This window comes from Fringilla coelebs, assembly GCF_963513975.1.
Source record: "Fringilla coelebs genome assembly, chromosome: 5".
NCBI lineage: Eukaryota > Metazoa > Chordata > Aves > Passeriformes > Fringillidae > Fringilla > Fringilla coelebs.
In genome coordinates this window covers 42,913-61,538 of record NC_140033.1, presented here as the reverse complement: position 1 = coordinate 61,538, position 18,626 = coordinate 42,913, and the positions used below count along the sequence as shown (strand labels likewise).

At 49.3% G+C, this 18,626-nt stretch overlaps 3 protein-coding genes across 3 annotated transcripts in view; 1 reads left to right on the top strand and 2 right to left on the bottom strand.

Annotated features, from left to right (window-relative positions):
• The window catches only part of GOLGB1 (golgin B1), a 54,331-nt gene extending 52,357 nt beyond the window's left edge, over positions 1 to 1,974 (bottom strand). The window contains exon 1 of the mRNA XM_084206471.1: positions 1,564 to 1,974. The gene's annotated coding sequence lies outside the window, so the exon portion shown is untranslated. The remainder of the gene's footprint in view (positions 1 to 1,563) is intronic.
• A 6,502-nt stretch (positions 1,975 to 8,476) lies between these two features.
• Positions 8,477 to 18,246, top strand: LOC311153786 (guanylyl cyclase-activating protein 1-like; the record flags this gene model as incomplete). The annotated part of the gene is made up of 4 exons (XM_084205821.1): positions 8,477 to 8,674; positions 15,281 to 15,430; positions 17,084 to 17,174; positions 18,119 to 18,246. 4 exons carry the CDS (start codon positions 8,477 to 8,479, stop codon positions 18,244 to 18,246), a joined length of 567 nt encoding a protein of 188 aa, XP_084061947.1.
• Positions 10,769 to 14,385, bottom strand: LOC311153688 (acrosin-like; the record flags this gene model as incomplete). Its single annotated transcript, XM_084205675.1, has 4 exons — positions 13,330 to 14,385; positions 12,906 to 13,165; positions 12,096 to 12,241; positions 10,769 to 11,191 (listed from the first exon to the last, which is right to left on the bottom strand). Exons 1-4 carry the CDS (start codon positions 13,545 to 13,547, stop codon positions 10,769 to 10,771), a joined length of 1,047 nt encoding a protein of 348 aa, XP_084061801.1. The 5' UTR covers positions 13,548 to 14,385.
• Positions 18,247 to 18,626: the final 380 nt, after the last annotated feature.

Below are 18,626 nucleotides of genomic sequence, written 5' to 3'. Positions count from 1 at the left end.
AAACATGGCCTGTAACATAAAATCAGCTTTCTGCTAATAAGTAGTGGAAATAATGGACTGAGCCTTGATGTTTGCTAAAGAGATATAAATGAGTCACATTAGAGAGATGATGAGACCTCTGCATGTCACATACAGAACAGGACCTCAACACAAGGGAATAGTCTTGAGAGGACATAGATTCACTGGCTGCTGCTTAACATACCTTCTTTCATTTCCTTAAAATTCAGGAGCCAAACTAATCCAGCAACTGGAAGTGAAGAACCAAAAAACATGTGGCAGTACCAGCCAGCAACATACAACCTGTCATTTTGGGCAGAGCGGTAAATTAAATTCTCCATTATTAACTGAGACCTCACTAAATTCACCAAATTCAAATAAGCCTTTGTATAGAGCTGCCAATCAGGAGGATAACAACAGGCTGGAGAAACAGATGGATAGAAACATTGTGAAGTTCAGGAAAGGTAGAATGCCTTTCCTATGCCTGGAACGGGGAAAGCGTGAGTGGCGCAGGCTAAGGGGCAACTGGCTGTACAACTGCATTGCAGAAGACAAGCTCCAAGTGGTGATGGCCAAGCCTGGCACAAGCCACCAGTGCGCTCACAGCCAAGGTCAGGTGTACACTGAGCTGTACTGGGAGGACTGCAGGCAGCAGGTTAACAAAAGCAATTATTCCTCTCTATTCACACCTGTAAGACTACATTTGAAGTAGAGTGCCCACTTTCAAAACAGTGAATCAAGTACAGCAGAGAGCCCCTAGGATGACTGGGGTCTGCTTTAAAAGGCATGTAGAGAGTATAAGAGTGCTGGCCCTGCTCAGCCCTGAGAACTGCAGGTAGTAGGATACAATTGCTGTCCTCCCTACAGCCCCCATAAGGTAGCTAAAGACAGTCACACACCTCTTACAAGGTCCACATAGGATGGACATGAGACAGAGGACACAAGTCGCAGCATAAGCAATTTCAATCAGAAAAAATGCACAGGGAAGAAGTTAAAATACTCTATTAGGCTCATAGCTATCTGATCTCATTTTTTATGTTAGACATGCTGAGAGCAAAGAATGTGACCAACTGAACTCCAGAAGTCCCTGAAGAATCACAGAATCATAATTCTAGTGTTCTATAAAAAAAGGTCACATGTGACTTTTGACATCTCTGAACACAAAGGCCACAGAACTGTACATTCTTGTAAGTGGCAAAATAATTTGTACAATTACAGAAGCTCCAGAATTGCAAGCTGAAACTAGGCAAACTCATATTAGCTATAAGATCGAGTTTACATTATTAAAATTATCTCCATCAAATGGAATCTTTTAATATGATGTCTCTGCCTCACTAGAAGCAGGCTCCTGAAGCTGGCTACACAGATCCACTGGTTCCTGACCTCCCTTGTCTTACTAAGTAAATCTTTGGTCTTAGATTGCCACTTAAATGTGTGAAAATATTGACACTGGAAAGGAGCAGCACACTACTCATCTGTAGCAGTCACCTGATTTTGCAGAAGTAGAAAACATGACAATGCACATTGTCATGCATCAATAGCAGAAAAGAGCATATGAATACCAACCTGCTTTGCACTCCAAGGAGTTCATGGGTCTCCTGATTCAATGGAATGTTTCCAAGGTAGAGTAGTCACACACAGGTCTTTCTTGCCATTCCTTATTATCTCTTGAGTACTGACAGGTTGCATGAACCAAGATTTTTGATGGAGAGAGAAGCAAAAAAAAAAAAAATAAATTATCCAATCATAAAGAAATAAGCCCATCCTTGATCCTACACAGCACACTCTAGGACTGTTAGTCACTTGCAATACACATGAAAAGTGACAAGTCTACTCTGTCTGGGAACATGGATTTGTAGACATGCCCTGGTTTATCACACTGCATACATAGCATGAGCTTAGTCTCTTCAACCCGGAGAATAAAACACTCCAGCAGCAGTTAGTGTAGCAAAAAGACATGCAGCAAAGAGCTCAAGGGGATGCAACTACTCCAGAACCACAGTCAAAATGCCAGGATTGCTCATGTTCCGCAACAACACAGCAGTCACTGAAACAAGTCCTGGTGCTTTGCTCACTTCTCAGCTGGCTCCAGGCAAGACATGAGGTATGGAATTCCAGAACAGTACAGCTTTACAGTTCCTGCTAGGGAGATTTCTTCTGACAAGATCAACTGCTCACTGATGCAGCAATGAGATACTCATGTGGAGACCTGGAATGTCTGGAATCCATCGTAAGAATAATGAAGTATTTATAGTTTTGTAAGCCATCACTCCCATGATGCCCCAGTGAGGAACTGAACCTGCTGTCTTGGCAATCGTGCATTTTAGAAAAGAGCTATCCAAATGCAAGAACGCCTCTTTCTAACTGTCTCCAGCACTAAAAGAGGATGGGTCTGATCTTCCAACTGAGTATTAGGCCACAGCCTCTTAAAGTCAGAAATGCAAAATATGTGGCTGGGACCAAGAGAACCGATAGATGAATTATTAGAAGTGGTATTAGAAATACGAAAAAGAAGCAGAATCTAGGCATCTGCATGGGCCTCAGCACATATCTGCTTGCTACAGGCACTACAATTTCAGGCATACATACCTGGATTGAGAAAATATTTCTTGGCATTTATCCAGTTTGGCCACATTAACCTGACACCGCCCTCAAGCTAGGAAGCCTTGCTGGGTTTGGCTCACAGTTGAGCGCCTTAAAAATGCAAAGAGGAACCAGCTGCACCTTTTTGCATGGATGTGGGCATTAACAACCTGAACTCCAGTCTTAGAGATTCACATCTTTTGAATTAATTTTTAATTTACATTCTCAGGTCAGCTAAATATGGCAAGGGATGTGAATGGGAAACAAACAGTGATTCTACAATTCTGCAAACAGCAACAGCTTTACTGTCTGTGTAGAGGAAACAGGGAAAACATGGGCCTAGGTGGGCCACTGCTCTAGAGAGCATCCCTTGGATCACATCTCTGAAAGCAGCACTGTAGAGAGAGGCTGGGATTGCGGTGGACAACTGACCTAGGCCATCAATGCACCCTCGTGACAGAGGTCAGCAGCAGCACCCTGGGCTGCAGCAGGAGGAAGGTAATCTGTCCTCTCTACCAGGCACTGGTGAGGCCATGTCTGGAGTAATGTGTCCTGTTCTGGGCACTCCAGAACAAGAGGTGGGAACTTGTTAGAGAAAATTCAGTTGAGGACAACATAAATGAATAAATAAAAGGCTCAAGGAGAATCTTATCAAAGAACCACAGATTGGCTGAAGTTAGGAGGTCATCTGGTCTAAGCTCCCTGCTCTAACAGAAGCTGTGCAAGCAGCTTCTGAATATCTCCAAGGATAGAGGCTTCGCAACTTCCCTGGACAGTCTGTGCCAGTGCTCAGTAAGCCACAGAGTGAAGAAGTATTTTCTGATGATCAAAGTAATCACCTGTGTCTCAGTTCATGCTTACAACCTCTCATCCTTTCACCGGATGCCACTGTAAAGAGCCTGGCTCTGCCTTCTCTGAGCCCTCCCTGAGAACAAAATCAGGAACAGGCATAGCATGGCTTTACATTGTCCCGAAGCCAACAGCCTGCACGGAAGGCGGTGGCTGGCCTGTGCATTAGCCTCAAGGACTTGTGACAAGAATATCCTGGTGTTATACAATGCCAAACATGAAAGGACAGAGGTTATTCCGTGTTCCACTGCCTCACCCCAGTAAAGCAAACAGTGCTGTCAGAGACAAGACTGCTGCTATCCCAGGCTCACACCGGCATATGCATTCCCACCTCTGTAATGAACAGCGGAACACAAGGACTCTCAGGATGTGAGCCAGGATCCTTTACATGCTCTACCTTTGCTCAGCATTCCTGTGACTAATGAACTTTTGCTGGGGAAACTTCACTTTGAACACTGGAACTACAGATCAGCAGTGATCTGGAGGAGGCTCCTTTTCCCTCAAATACACATCACTGACCCAAACAGCCGAAGCCCTGCTAGTCTGCACAGCCTGCATTAAGCAACACATTTCTATCCCTAGGTATCAGCCCCAGCAAAGAAAGACTTTACAATGTTCTTCCCTAATTTATTATACTATAAGTTTATTATACATAAATGAAGTTAATTCCTTGCACTTCCCTTCGTTTAAAATCAAACACGCATTAAAAGCACTGCTGCTGTACACAAGCCCTGGGCTAAACTTCTCACGCGGTGCGGAGGGGTTCCAAGAAAAGCCAGGAGGGACGGGAAGCACCGGAGCGCCGCGCTGGCTCCGGGAGCGGCGGCTCCTGCCGCCACGGGGATGGCGGGCAGCGCCACGGGCCCCACCAGCCCCGCAGATTTACCGAACCGTACGGCGGGCCCCGCGGAATGCGAACCTCTCCCGGTCGGGCTGCGCTCCCGGTACCTGGGGGCACCGCCGCCAGCGTCCCACCGGCGTGGGGAGACGGGGCCGGGACGAAAAGCCCAGTGCGAGAGGAGAGGCTCGCCACGGCCCACCGCCCCTTACGGCTCGCGCCCCGGGGAGCTGCGAACCCGTTACGGCCCCGCACGGCTACGAAAGGAGCCCGACCGGCGACTGCCGCCGAGAGCTGGACGGCAGAGTCCGCGGTCCGCACAGGGCAGGCGGAGAGCACCCAGGGCGGGAGGAGGCACTGACCTGCAACACGGCAGGAGGGCCAACACCGAGGGGCGGCTCTAACGCACCAAGGAACTCCCGCCAACCCCGCTGCCGCCGAACCGCTCTACCGCGCCACCTCAGCACCGGAACGCGCCGCCGCCACTTCCGCCTTCGGCGGGGCCCCGCCCCCGGGGCAGATCAACCAATCAGCTGCCGCGGTTGAGAGATAGACGTGACGGCCAGGCAATCGCGACGGAGCAGCTGCCTCGGCGCCATGGTTGTCCTGCAACATGGCACAAAGTGACCAATCCCGAGGACGCTGTGGGTTCCCGCCCAATAACAAGGCAGCGACCAATCAGTTGCGGCGTTTCGGGCCGGACAGACGGTGTTGGTGAGACGGAGGCTCGCCCTGGCCGGTGGGCGATGGCCGCGGGGAGGCGGGGCCGCGGGGAGGCGGGGCCGCGGGGAGGCGGGGCCGCGGGGAGGCGGGGCCGCGGGGAGGCGGGGCCGCGGGGAGGCGGGGCCGCGGGGAGGCGGGGCCGCGGGGAGGCGGGGCCGCGGGGGTTGGCGCTGCTGCTCGTTCGCGGCGGGCCGCGCCGGAGGCGGTGTCCGGTTATTTGGTCGGAACGTTCCTTTACGGAGGATGCAGTCCCACCCCCCTGGCATAGGCACCTCCCGCCAGGCCGGGTTGCTCCAAGCCCCCTTCAACCCGGCCCTCAGAGCTTCCGGAGGTGTGTGATCCAATGCTGCGCTCGTGCAAATGGGCGCTGTTGTCCCTTGCTCTGGACATAAAAATATTTTTACATGCTGATAGGCTGCAGTAAGGTCTCTCCGGAGCCTTCTGTTCTCCAGGCTGAACTCCCCAGCTCTCCCAGCCCGTCTCCAGAGCAGCGGGGCTCCAGCCCTTGGAGCAACTCCGTGGCCTCCTCTGCACCTGCTTTGGCATCTCCAAATGTGTCTTGTTCTGAGTGTTCCAGGACAGGAGCGAGCTCTGCAAGTGGGGTCTCACCTGAGTGGGGCAGAGGGACAGAATTCTCCCCCTCACCTGCTGCCCGTGCTGTTGGGGTTGTGCGCACTGCCAGCCCCTGTCCAGTCTTGTTTTCCTTCTCAGAGCCCTCGATCCATTCTCTTCCTGGTCTGTACTGGTACCAGAGGTTGCTCCAGCCAGGTGTAGGGCAAGATTTCAGGGGGCCTGAGCAGCGCAGTGTCCTTGCCTCCTGGCCACCCTTACTGTGCATTCACCTGCACTGTATTCCTATTTCTGATGGCACTAGTAGTGTGCCAATAACCTGGTATGGCCATGGGCTCTGTCCCTACTTCACAAGGCCCCAGGACCAAAGCTTGCCAGGTGTGCTCTGAATTTTTCATGCCCTGCCTGCACTTTTGTTCATTTTGTTCACTTCACTTTGTTCACTTTAGCTGTGAGAGCAATTTCTCCAGGTATCTATAGCTAATTTATTTTACTTATCTATCTTTGTGCGGTTCAGCCATGGGCTTATATTGGAAGTAATAGCAAGCAGTTATTCTAGGTAGAATGAGATATTTGCAACTCTAACATGTACCTTTGTAAGCCTAAGTGGAAGGAAAGAGGAGAGCGGAAAAAAAGGAAAAAAGAAGAGAGGATGAGGAAACCATTCACCAGAACATCACATTTCTCCCAGATGGAGGACCCAGATGCTAACAACTTCCCATGACTCTCCCCTCCTCTACAAACATCCAAGTGAACCACAGATCTTAATATCCAGAGGAGCAGCAGGCAGGTCAGCGTAACATTGGAGAAAGCACAGAAAAAAAGTGCATGTGTTGCAATTTTAATTGGATTATTGCTACTAGTGCAGCTTTTTTCTTGTATATAAGTATTTGACCTTCATTATTTTTCTTTGCTTTTCTGTAATTAGATGTAGATTTATTATGACGCCCAAATCAGAATGTTAAAATTTCTATTATACTAAAAATAAGTTTTGGCTTTAAATGTGTATGTTAAGTGGTGTGACTGATACTCTATAGGGAATGGGTTAGGGCATCCAGAAGGATCTGGACAGGCTAGAGAGACGCGCCCATGCCAACCTCATGAAGTTTGACAAGGTCAGGTGCAATCCCCAACATGGGTACGGGCTGAATGATGAGTGAATTGGGAGCAGTCCTGTGGAGGATGACTTGGGGGTCTTGGGGAATGAAAACCTGGATATGGTCCAGCAATGTGCACTCCCAGCCAATTGCAGCCTGAGCTCCATCAAAAGTAGCACAGGCAGCAAGGGAGCCTGGCCTCCAGTTACCTGCTTTAGGGGAAGGTGAGGGTTGTAATTAGATGATTTTTAAGGAGTCTTCAACCAAAACTATTCTGTGATTCTGTGAAGGTCCATCAGTGGACAGCACAGAGAGTGTGTGGGCTGAGACAGCCGGCCGACCCAGCAGCTGCCTCTCGATGCCTGGTCTCTCCAGCTGCTGGTGCCTGGACTTGCTGGGCCCTGCGAGGTGCACAACCCTGCCACAGCCACCAGAACGGACTCCATTGCACAACAACCTGCAGACAGACACGTACACTGGGTGCCCCTCGAGTACATGTGATGGGGTGCTCAGGATGCAGAGAAACGCAGACAGGTGGGTCACCCTCAACCCTATACCCTCAGTCTAATAGTCAACTACTCCAGTGGTCTCACTAACAGAGACACATATGCCTGTTTCATGAACTATTTGGCCTATTTGCTGGCTAGTCTGGCTTGATATTTACTAGTGATCATAGACTGACATGATCTCACTCAATCCAGTTGTGGGCACTTAAATCCCCATGCATACATATGCCCAGAGCACAGAGCTGTGCAGCCAAAGGGGAAAAAAAAAGAGTTAGAAGTGTTAGAAGACAAAAAAGTCTGTGCTGACCAGCCCAAGGCATGGATACACATTCATAGTGATTACGTGCAACCAGACCCTTCCGTTCCCCTTGCCTTCATTTTCTCATGCTTGTTCATTCCCATACCACCTAGACTCATCCCATTCCCATCTTCTTTTGCCCTCCTGAACATCCTGTTGTGAGTCTTGTCCCCAAATGCCCTGGACCACACAGTGTTTTCCATGTCTCTAGGGAGTACGCAGTTTGTAGAGTCCTCTGCAACCTCTTCTACTGACTCATCATGATGGGTGCCACCTCTAGGCCCATGGCACTGGTGGCTCCCCTGGGTAACTTGTGTTCCCCAGCCTGTGGTTGTCTCTCTACTCCTTCCCTTTTGTGCAGCTGAGCCTTTTATGGGTTGATTGCACTTCCGTGATGGTTCTTGGATTTGCCAAACCAGGGGATTATTTGTGTCCCCCTGCATTGTTCCTCTGTGCTCCTCTGTGTGCATAGAGGTGAGCTTTTTCCCACATAACCTCAACTCTTGTACTGGGCCACTTCTGTAACAATTTCTGGTCCAACACACTCCGTTATTCAACACGTCTATTTGAGAAAACAGACTCTCAGATCCACTTAGAGGAGCAGATCTTTACTTAACCTCGCAGCCCACATCTTGTGGGCATTTCCTCTTATCTTCACGTATGATTATATCAAGGTTAAAAATAGGGTAGTCTACCAAACCAATATAGCTCCCAATGCCAGTGTCTGATTAACCTTCTCACCCTTTCTGCCTTAGCTCCTAAAATAGCAGCGATTTGCTAGATTATCTTGCATCTCCTTTCCTTTCTAAGAAGACTGTTTGTATCATTGAAACTTTCTGGTTTGTGGATCAGCCTCTAAGAAGATTAACATTTATAATTGGCTTGTGGAAGGTTAGATCCCTCACGTAACTGACATTTCTGTTGAGCATGGACAGGAGCAAACGGGCAGTGCTGTGAGAGCCGCAGGAGGAAGAGGATCATTCCTGTAGCATCATCCTTCTGATCACAGATACATATGGGAAACAACAGCAGCTCCACCGTGGATGATCTACAAGCTGTCGAGATCCACCACTGGTACAAGAAATTCATGACGGAGTGTCCTTCTGGACAGCTGACGGAGCATGAATTTAAGCAGTTCTTTGGGCTTCGAGGGCTGGATCCAGAGGCCAATAAGTACATTGAGCAGATGTTCCGCACCTTTGATATGAACAAGGTGAGTTCTCTGGCAAGAAATTAACTGTCTCCTGCTGCTTAGAAGTGATCCGACTCCTGCAATTTCAGTCTTTTTTTTTCTCTTGCAAACATAAGAACGCAAATATTCTCTTGCAAACGTTTTCTCTTGCAAGCACTGGTGGGGAAAGGGATGCTTATGTAAGGAACAAATGAATGTGTACAGGTAATAACATAGATGACATAAACATAAGTACACCTGATTATCTAACTACCTTGTGCAAGTTCATATTTGAATTTTGTAAATTCCTTACTGCCAATTATTTGACTTGGCCTTGTTTAACTAGCAAAATGCTAATTTCATTATTCTTCTTACGTGTTCTTATTATTCAAAAATAAAGCTGTATGAGATTGTGGAGACCACAGGAATCAGACACAATAGAAATCATTATAGCATTCTCAAAGGAGTAATTTCCTTGTATTTGGCAGCTGAAATTAACACTGCATGGGCAGACAATGTCTGTGGCTCTCCTTGGTGCTGGTAGGTGCAGCATGGAACTGGAGTGAGGGGGTGGCCAGTGTTCCTCACTGTGATGGGTAACTGCTGGTAGAAAACAGTAGCCCCCATAATTCCTTTAAGCATGGAATGGCCCTCACTTTTGCCTGCTTTTTATCCATATGTATTTCAGCCTATGCTTGCAGGCCTATATTCTTAATGACAAAGAAATCTGGATTTATAGCATCCTGGGAAAATTCAGGTTTACTCTCTGCTCCAAGGCTCTGAAATGGAGTCAAGGAGAATCCAGTCACAGAAGCATGACAACCAGGTGGGAAATCACAGAGTCAGTCTTGAAGAAGGAAAGCTTAGGGACCAACAAAGAGTGTTATTTTGGACATGTGAGACAGCATAAGGAATTAAGTAATGCTTAGGAATATTATAAAATTCTTAAGGAGAACAGCAGACAGGCTCCATTAGGGTAGCTGAGGTCCTGTGGTGGATGTAATGACTGTAAATAACTGTAGACCTCAAAGAATATCTTTTCTCATCCCAAAGTCCTCTGTGCCCAGGATGATAATAGTGATGAGAAGCAGTTTCATAAGGTAAAGCAAAACCTTTACAGCTTTTGCTCAAGTCTTTCTTTCACTTCACCTCTCTCCCTTCTTGGGATGTTAAACGAATTTAAAATTTATTCAATGATGATGTGCATTCCAGAGTTCTCCTGTGAGCCCTGTGTTATGCAGTAAACAATGTTATAAGAAGGTTCTCAAATTCAAATTTGGTCCGAAAAGCTATAATCTAAATAAAGTGATAGTGATCTCAGGAGGAATGAAGTAAAAGTGTGGCAACTAGTGGCAATGGACCTACATCAGTTAATCTTAGTCTGTTAACAGTTAGTCACTTAATCCAAGATCCTTTTATGCACAAGGGCAAGGAACAAGAGCACGCAGAGGAAAATCCACCCTGTCGTCATACAGACATGATGGATAGAATTGTCTCCCCTCTGGACCTTCAGATTTTGAAAACTTTGATGATGACAAAGACGAAAATTTTCAATATTCTTCTTTTATAAATTGCAATTGTAGCATTATTTTGTGTTGGAAGGGACTTTAAGGGTCATCTCATTCTACCACCTCCCATGGGCAGGGACACCTGACATTATCCCAGGTTGCTCCAAGCCCTGTCCAGCGTGGCCTTGGACACTTCATGGGCCAGGGCCTTATCACCTGAGTGAAAACTCCTTCCCAGCACCTCATCCCAATCTCCCCTCCTCTAGATTTAATCCATTCCTCCTTTTCCTCTCATGGCCTGCCCATGCAAAAAGCCGCTCTCCCCCACTATTATAACCTGCTTCAGGCACTGAGGTTTCCCTGGAGCCCTCTCCAGGCTGAAGAATGAATGTGAACAGCACAGCAGATGGACAGACAGAGCAGGGACTCGGCGAGCCTGCGAGTGCACTGAGCAGGGCTGAAAACACGGGTAATGGTGAACACAGAAACTTTACTTTAACACCTCAGTCACGTCAGCATGGCTGTGGCTGCAGCGCAGCAGCACAGGCAGGACAGAGAAGCCTCTGGCCCCAAGGCTACCTTTGGCCCAGCAGGAGCTGCTGTGATCCACTGTAGCCCTGGATCCTGCTCATCCTGCTGCTGCTGAGGCTTTTTTGTCTTTCCGAAACTGCAGGAACTCCTGCACCAGATTCCAGAATTGCACCAGGATCTGGTGTGGGAATGCCATGGGCAGTGACGTGCCCGAGGATGTCACTGCTGGTTTCCGGCTGTACTCAGGGGTCAAGTTGATGTGTTCCTCTGGTTCCTCTGGTTCTTCTGGTTTCAGAGGATGCTCAGGGGCTGAGGTGACAACTGGCTCCGGTGCTGGACCAGCTCTTTCTGCTGGGCTCAGGCCCGTCTGGAGCAGGATCCAGTTGTAGAAGTGCTGAGTGGAGGTGTAGATCCCGGGGTGCCTGGCTCTGTCACAGCCTCTTCCCCAGCTGTTCAATCCCACCAGCCAGTAGTAGTCTGCTTCGTTGTCCTTGCAGATGAGGGGACCCCCGCTGTCCCCCTGTGCCAGGGGAGATAGTTCAGCAACAGTGGGGGGCTGCTGCCAGCCCTGGGGCTGGCTCCTCTCCCTCAATCCCAGGGCTGGCTCCTCTCCCGCAGTCCCGGTGCTGGCTCCTCTCCCCCAGTCCCGGGGCTGGCTCCTCTCCCCCAATCCCGGGGCTGGCTCCTCTCCCCCAATCCCGGGGCTGGCTCCTCTCCCCCAATCCCGGGGCTGGCTCCTCTCCCCCAATCCCGGTGCTGGCTCCTCTCCCCCTGTCCCGGTGCTGGCTCCTCTCCCCCAGTCCTGGGGCTGGCTCCTCTCCCCCAGTCCCGGTGCTGGCTCCTCTCCCCCAATCCCGGTGCTGGCTCCTCTCCCCCAGTCCTGGGGCTGGCTCCTCTCCCCCAATCCCGGTGCTGGCTCCTCTCCCCCAATCCCGGTGCTGGCTCCTCTCCCTCAATCCTGGTGCTGGCTCCTCTCCCCCAATCCCAGTACTGGCTCCTCTCCCCCAATCCCGGTACTGGCTCCTCTCCCCCAATCCCGGGGCTGGCTCCTCTCCCCAAGTCCTGGGGCTGGCTCCTCTCCCCCAATCCTAGGGCTGGCTCCTTTCTCCCAGTCCCTGCCAGGTCCGCATTCCCAGCACATTCCCAGCACATTCCCAGCACAGGTTGGGGGCTCTCCCATCTCTGCACATGGGTCCCAGATGTGCAGAGGACAGATGTTCCAGGGTCACATCCACACTTTGGGTCTGCTGGGGCCACTGGATGGGCTTTGTGGGCAGGAACAGGCCTTGGGGACAAGGGGATATAGGATAGGGACCCGCGAGTGGGGAGGGGAGAGGTGGACACGGGACAGGCTTGGCTGTGTGTGGGGGATGAGGGGGGTCCCTGCGCTGCCGGGGGCTGAGGGATTCATCATACACTCCTACCTGGCAAGTATCAATACCGCCCTGCGGGTACCCAGCACACAGGTTGCGGGGATGGATGGCCCCCGCGTACCACCGGCTGCTGTTGCAGAGCTCTGTGTCCATGAGGTGGACCTTGGACTCCTGCAGCACCATGCCTGTTCCCTCAGCTGTGGGCACAGAGGGGAATGAGCCCCAGCAGCTCGGTACCCATCCCTGCCCCTTCCCCACGGAGTGATGTTGTCCAGCTCTGTCCCTGCTGTTCCCTGGGGAAGGGGCCAGACCCACCTCCCCCGAGATTCACAGGGCCAGCAGGAATTGTTTGGGTGAGCAGGGATTACAGCTCATCCCGTTCCACGCCCCGTCTTGGCGGGGACTGCTCCCCCCAGCCCGGGCTGCTCCGAGCCCGGCCCCACTGGCGTCCTGCGGCTGGACTGTCTGTGTCCGGCCCGTGTCCCTGGGATGATCAGCCCGTGTCCCCGGGGTGATCAGCCCGTGTCCCCGGGGTGCCCGGCCTGTGTCCCTGGGGAGCCCAGCCCGTGTCCCCGGGGTGCCCAGCCCGTGTCCCCAAGGTGCCATGCCCGTGTCCCTGGGGAGCCCAGCCCGTGTCCCCGGGTGCCCAGTCTGTGTCCCCGGGGTGGCCAGCTCGTGTCTTCGGGGTGCCCAGTCTGCGTCTCCGGGGCGCCCAGCCCGTGTCCCCAGAGTGCCCAGCCCTTGTCCCCGGGCGCCCAGCCCTTGTCCCCGGGTGCCCAGCCCGTGTCCCCGGGGTGCCCGGCCCTTGTCCCCGGGGTGCCCAGCTCGCCCTGGGAGCACACATCCTGTTGGGGAACTCACCTCTGGCAAAGTTCCAGCCGGTGATGTAGCAGGATTTCAGCTCCGAGACCCTGAGCGAGCCGTCGGGCACACAACCCAGCTGGATGTGGTTGCTGCACTCCACGGGCTGGTCCAGCTCCACCAGGGCGATGTCGTTCCTGGCCGTGGCAGCCACGTAACGCTGGTGCACCAGGAGCCTCTGGATGCGTCTCACCACAGCCTCAGAGCCCGGCTGCCTCAGATCTGTAGCCCCTATCACCACGTCCCACATGGAGATGCCCCTGGGGAGCAGATGGACAGAGGGGTGACAGGGAGCAGAGCCACGGGCTGCAGCAGCCCAGCATTTCCCGGCCTTCTGCTTCTCCAGGTGGACAGTGGGTGGTGGTGCTGTGAGCTGGGCGCCTGCCCATGCTCTGGGGACGTCTCTGTCCCTGCTGCCTCTTACCCGGCCCTGGCGAAGCAGTGTGCGACCGTGAGCACCCACTGGGAGCTGAGGAGGACGCCCGCGCACATGTGCCACGTGCCGTTCTCCCAGGTGGCCTGGATGCTGACGATGCCGGGCCAGGCTCCTGGCTGGACACTGGTGCCACCCGCATGGGACGTGCCAGCAGCAGAAACCACAGAGTTGTAGTCGAGAGCAGCAGAGCTGTGGTCAGAGGCCATGGGCCGGAGCCCGCAGGTCCCTCTGGAAGCACAAAGCCATCACTGCCCTGCTCGGTGGCTGCTGCTGCTCTGCTGCTGCTCAGGCTGAAAGTCCCACCTGGTGCTGAGCGGCAGCAGGGCCAGACAACCCCGAGGGGCATCTTTCATCACAGTTCTGCCAGGGAAGTCCCCAAGTGTTCCTCCAGCTCCCTCCCAGAGCCTGGAACCACTGACCTGCAGGAGTCCCAGGTGCCCCACACGGGCCCGGCCAGGGCCAGCAGGATGAGCAGCCACAGAAGAGCCATCGGTGCCAGCGCAGGTGGCAGAGCCAGAACAGAGGTGTCACCTCCAGTGCGGCCACTGCCACAGGACCCACAGCCTTCGTGGTGCTCACAGTGCCCCGGCCAGGGCCACTGTCACAGAGGGGCTGGTTCTGAGTGCTGGGCACGGCAGGGAGGGGCAGCGCAGAGTCATAGAGACATGGAATGGTCTGGGTGGAATGGACTTTAATGACCAGCCAGTGACACCCCTGCCACAGGCAGGGACACCTTCCACTATTCCAGGGTTCTCCAAGGCCTGTCCAGCCTGGCCTTGGGCACTGCCAGGGATCCAGGGGCAGCCACAGCTGCTCTGTGCCAGGGCCTGCCCGCACTCACAGTCAGAAATTCCCTCCTAACACCTAATCTAAATCTGCCCACCTTCAGCTTAAGGCCATTTTTCTTGTGTCCTATCACCACATGCTCTTGTCCAAAATACCCTTCCAGCCTTTTTCTAAGCCCCTTTTAAGTACTGGAGGAGGCACCAAAGTCTCCCTAGAACCTTCTGTTCTCCAGCCTGACCACCCATAACTCTCTCAGCCTGTCAACCCTTCTTTCCACCCCGAATGAATATTTTAAATGTGGTGATCCTTACTGTAAAACAGCAGTGCTCTGCTAGTTTGCCTACATTCACCTTTTACGTATCTTTCTTTGCATCCATTTCAGAAAGGCATCTGGCTTTGATTGCATAACGTGATGATTGAAAGTTTCATCTTTTTGCTCTGCTATTCCTTGAAGAATTATTGTTATTCGGAATCTTTGACCTAGATATGTGTTTTATTTGTAGTTTGTTTATAACAGCTTCACATTTTAGTCAGCTTTAAATCTAGGGCCAATGAACCTTTACTAACTGGCATTTTTCTTGCAGAAGAAGCCAGAACTTTTTGACTTTCTTTGTAGAGTCAAGAAATGAAATATTAAAAACCTAAATACTGAACATTTTTTTCAGTGATCAAATCATGCTGTATGTATTTTAGAAAATATTCCCGGTCACATTATTTTCCACAGAATGGAGAAGAGATCTATGGCTTAGTGGAATAGGACAGTTTCCCACAAAGGCAGAATAGACTAGTACAGAAAACCTGCAGCCCATGTGCTGGGCTCAATGTCCTCTCCCAGCAGGCCAAAGGCAGTCAGCTTTGGTGTACAGAGGGGGGGCTTTGTTCATGCTGATAATCAGGTTCCTTCACTGCAGGTGGTGAGCAGAAGGGAGTCTCTATGTACTAGATCATAACTTTAAGAACCCAGGTATTTAGTGGCTAGAGAAATAACATGTGTCTGTGCACTAAAGATTTTTCCTAAGTCAAAGTCTCTGTGCCACTTGTTGGCCTTTCTCTTTCAGCTGTGAATCTAAAGAGCAATAAACGGAAACAAGTCCAGTGCATTAACTCCCTCTGTTAACTCCTGTCACAATTTGGTTTTTTTTTTTTCTGACAGGATGGATATATTGATTTCATGGAATACGTGGCTGCCCTCAGCCTCGTTCTCCGAGGGAAGATGGAGCAGAAATTGCGGTGGTATTTCAAGCTCTACGATGTAGATGGCAATGGCTGCATTGATCGACATGAACTGCTCAACATCATCAAGGTGAGTCTCCAGGCGTCTGTGATCTTGCCTCTTTCCTTAAAGACAAATCACACAAGTAAGACCTTTGCTGTTTCCCATATGGATGATCATGGATGAGACCTTTAAAAGCATTCCTTCTCTAAGCAGAATTCCCCATCACTGTATAATGCAATAAGCAGATTTAGACTCTTTATCAGCACAGCTTACGCTACAATATAGCTAACCATAAAATTGTTTTAGCAGCCTGTGACCTAAATTGCACTTTCCAAGGTTTCAGACCCTGTGACTGTCAGTTGCCATCTCTGCAATGTGTCTTTCATATGTCCTTTTCCCCATGAGAAGCTGGAGAGCTACTCCCAGTTTGCTTTTTAGTATCATCTCCTAAGTATCAACATAATAAAACATTTATGACTCTGGGGAATAGCCTGAAGAAAAAGGACTGAGAGTTCAAAGGATTGTATGCAAATAGCTATTGTGGATGGGGTTGGGGTTACGGGCATAAAGATCACTATATATATCTCAGAATCAATTGTGCTGCAAATTCAGATTATTTTGCAGATAATGGGAAATTACCAAAGTAATTGCAGGAAAGATTCAATGACCTTCAATAAATATAATTTCTGAATATGAAATGTCATAAAATTGATTTGATAAAGCACTAATAAGATGTTAATAATGCATTTTCATCTGTATAAGAATTTTAGAACTGGATATCAAAGAGACCTGACCAATACCTGTAGTAATATACAGCCTCATACTAGTATCTTTAAATAGAAATACTCAGACATTACAGTGAAGCAACAGATAGCAATAGTTAACACAGAGCTCTTGAGAAACAAATCCTGTGGGCAACAACTGGTGGCAAGAAATTTATTGTCCTTTATCTTTTTTGGGTGTAGTTCAGTGTCTTTTTTTGTAACCTTAGGAAATTGCTGAGATAATATAAGTTTCAGTAAAATAGCATGTGAAAAAGAGTGAATAAAATGACGAAATATCAAAGGGTGAAAACTAGAAAATGAATAGTCTTAGAATCAGTATAAGGGCTCCGAAATCACATATTTCATAGACATCCTTAAACAAAGGAAATAATTAACATTGAAAGAAGAGAGAACCCTGCACTATGTAGAATAAGAAGAATTGTAGCAAACACAAGTGGATAAGGCTTACAGTTTCTCAATATGAATGTAAATTTCCAGTGAGCTTTAGGGAGAAGCCAGACACACAGGAAGAAGTATATAAATGGAAATTGTGAAAGTAAGAATAGAAATAAATTACCACAGCATATAACAAAGGAATTTCATAATTTTAATTGTGGAAGGTGTTTGACAGTGTTTCTGAGGCTTGGTGTACCACGGGGTCACAAAGTAGGACAAAATGGATCAATTAGGTGGATTCTGATTCTGCCATTTCTGCATCTCCTAAACTGTACCTAAGCCCGAATTCGGTCAATCCTCTGGGTTTTGCTGCTCATTCTGTGCTCCAGAGCCACGTTCCCTTAGCACCCTTCAGTGCCATCCATATGGCCTGATGATTTGTGCTTTGTTTTCCTGTGGTACTGGTTCATTTTTATGGGGAAGGTACCAGGCAGGACTGCCTTGTTTTGAATCACTGCTGACATGTGGAATCAGTCTGGGAGTCGTCAGGCAGCTGCTTACTCTTGCTCTTTTATTTTAGGCTATTCGAGCTATTAATGGTGGTGACCATGAAACTAGCGCAGAAGAGTTCACCAACCGAGTCTTCGACAGGATTGATGTGAATGGCGACGGTAAGGTTCCTGCCTTTGTCGTTCAGCTCAGACAGTCTTTTCTGCAGAGTAACTTCCAATTTTTCCTTTCTTGGTTGAACTTTAGGCCTCTTCACTTCATATTTTATTTCTATTTGCATTCTCAGCCCATAATGCTGATTTTTCTCCTGGCATTATACATAAACTGTGTGACAGGATTTGTTCCCTGTACTGGTCTCAGCTTTGTTCTGTCCACATGAGTTTCATAGTGGGGTTTGGGAGTGGTATTTTGTTTTCCTTTTTGTATGTTGCTGTGTAGCTCATGCCAGTTAGAAGTAGGAAGTATCAAATGGCCCCAGCTGCTCCTAAGTACTTCAGTATGGAAAGGAAGAACTGCAATTTATTATTGAAGTTCAGAGTTTCTTCACTGGGTCTGCTGCAGGCAGTGTGGCAAGAACATGAAGTGCTCAGTCAAAGGTTGGTCAAGTGTCACTGTGGTCCCTGTATGTCCCCGAGAGGTATCTCTTTCCTTGCTACTGCAGGTGCTCATTACTTCCTGACAGGCTCTTTTATTATTCCAGAATAACTCTGCTGAGCTGATTCCCTGTACAAGGGCTTTTTGGCCTAGGACATAAAAATTTGTTTCTGTCTGTCACAGCCTCCTTCTGTCATTTCCTTTATCCTTGAAAACCAGCAAGTATAGGGCAGGTTAGTATTACGACAGGTTGAGCCAAAAAGAATTCTGTGATCCCACTCCTTAGCTACCCACTTCTATTGTTCTTTCTTATGTACCTCTTCCCTTGTATGGAGAAAAAAAAGGAACCAGGTGTTGTCTGGACACTGGGGATGTTTCATAAAAGCTTAAGAAGACTCTCTGAGGTCTTTAGAACAGTGCCTATATAGTAAGTGGTCTCTTAAGTTAGATTACTGTACTCCTTTTCCTGCCAGATGTGGATTCTGATGCCCTTTATTTGTGTCTGACACAGGTGAACTTTCTCTGGATGAATTTGTGGAGGGAGCAAGGAAAGATGAAGAGTTCATGGAGGTTATGATGAAAAGTTTGGACCTGTCACACATTGTGGCCATGATAAACAACCGTCGGCATAGTGTATAAATCAAGCTGGGAGAAAATGCTGTGCCAATAGACAGATGAGGTCACAAGGATGGAGAGACAGCATTTTTCAAAACAAAATTTCCATAAACATGAATATGGAAGTAGGAACAGAAAGACACTGCTATATTTGTGTATCTGAGTGCATGTTCCTCTACAAATACTGAAGCTTAGCCACATAAATGCAAGGCAGGTTCAGAAAAACTGAATCTGGGTGGCAGTATTTGACTTGTCTTTCTAAAGTTTAAAGGCCAAATTTCAGGACACAAATTTCCTTTTTATTCTGTGTCCCAGATTATCAGTTTGAAATGGACTAAAAGTAACAGCAAGTTTGTGAAGAGCACTAGCAGAATTGGGTGGTGGAGTGTGGAGGACATAGTCTT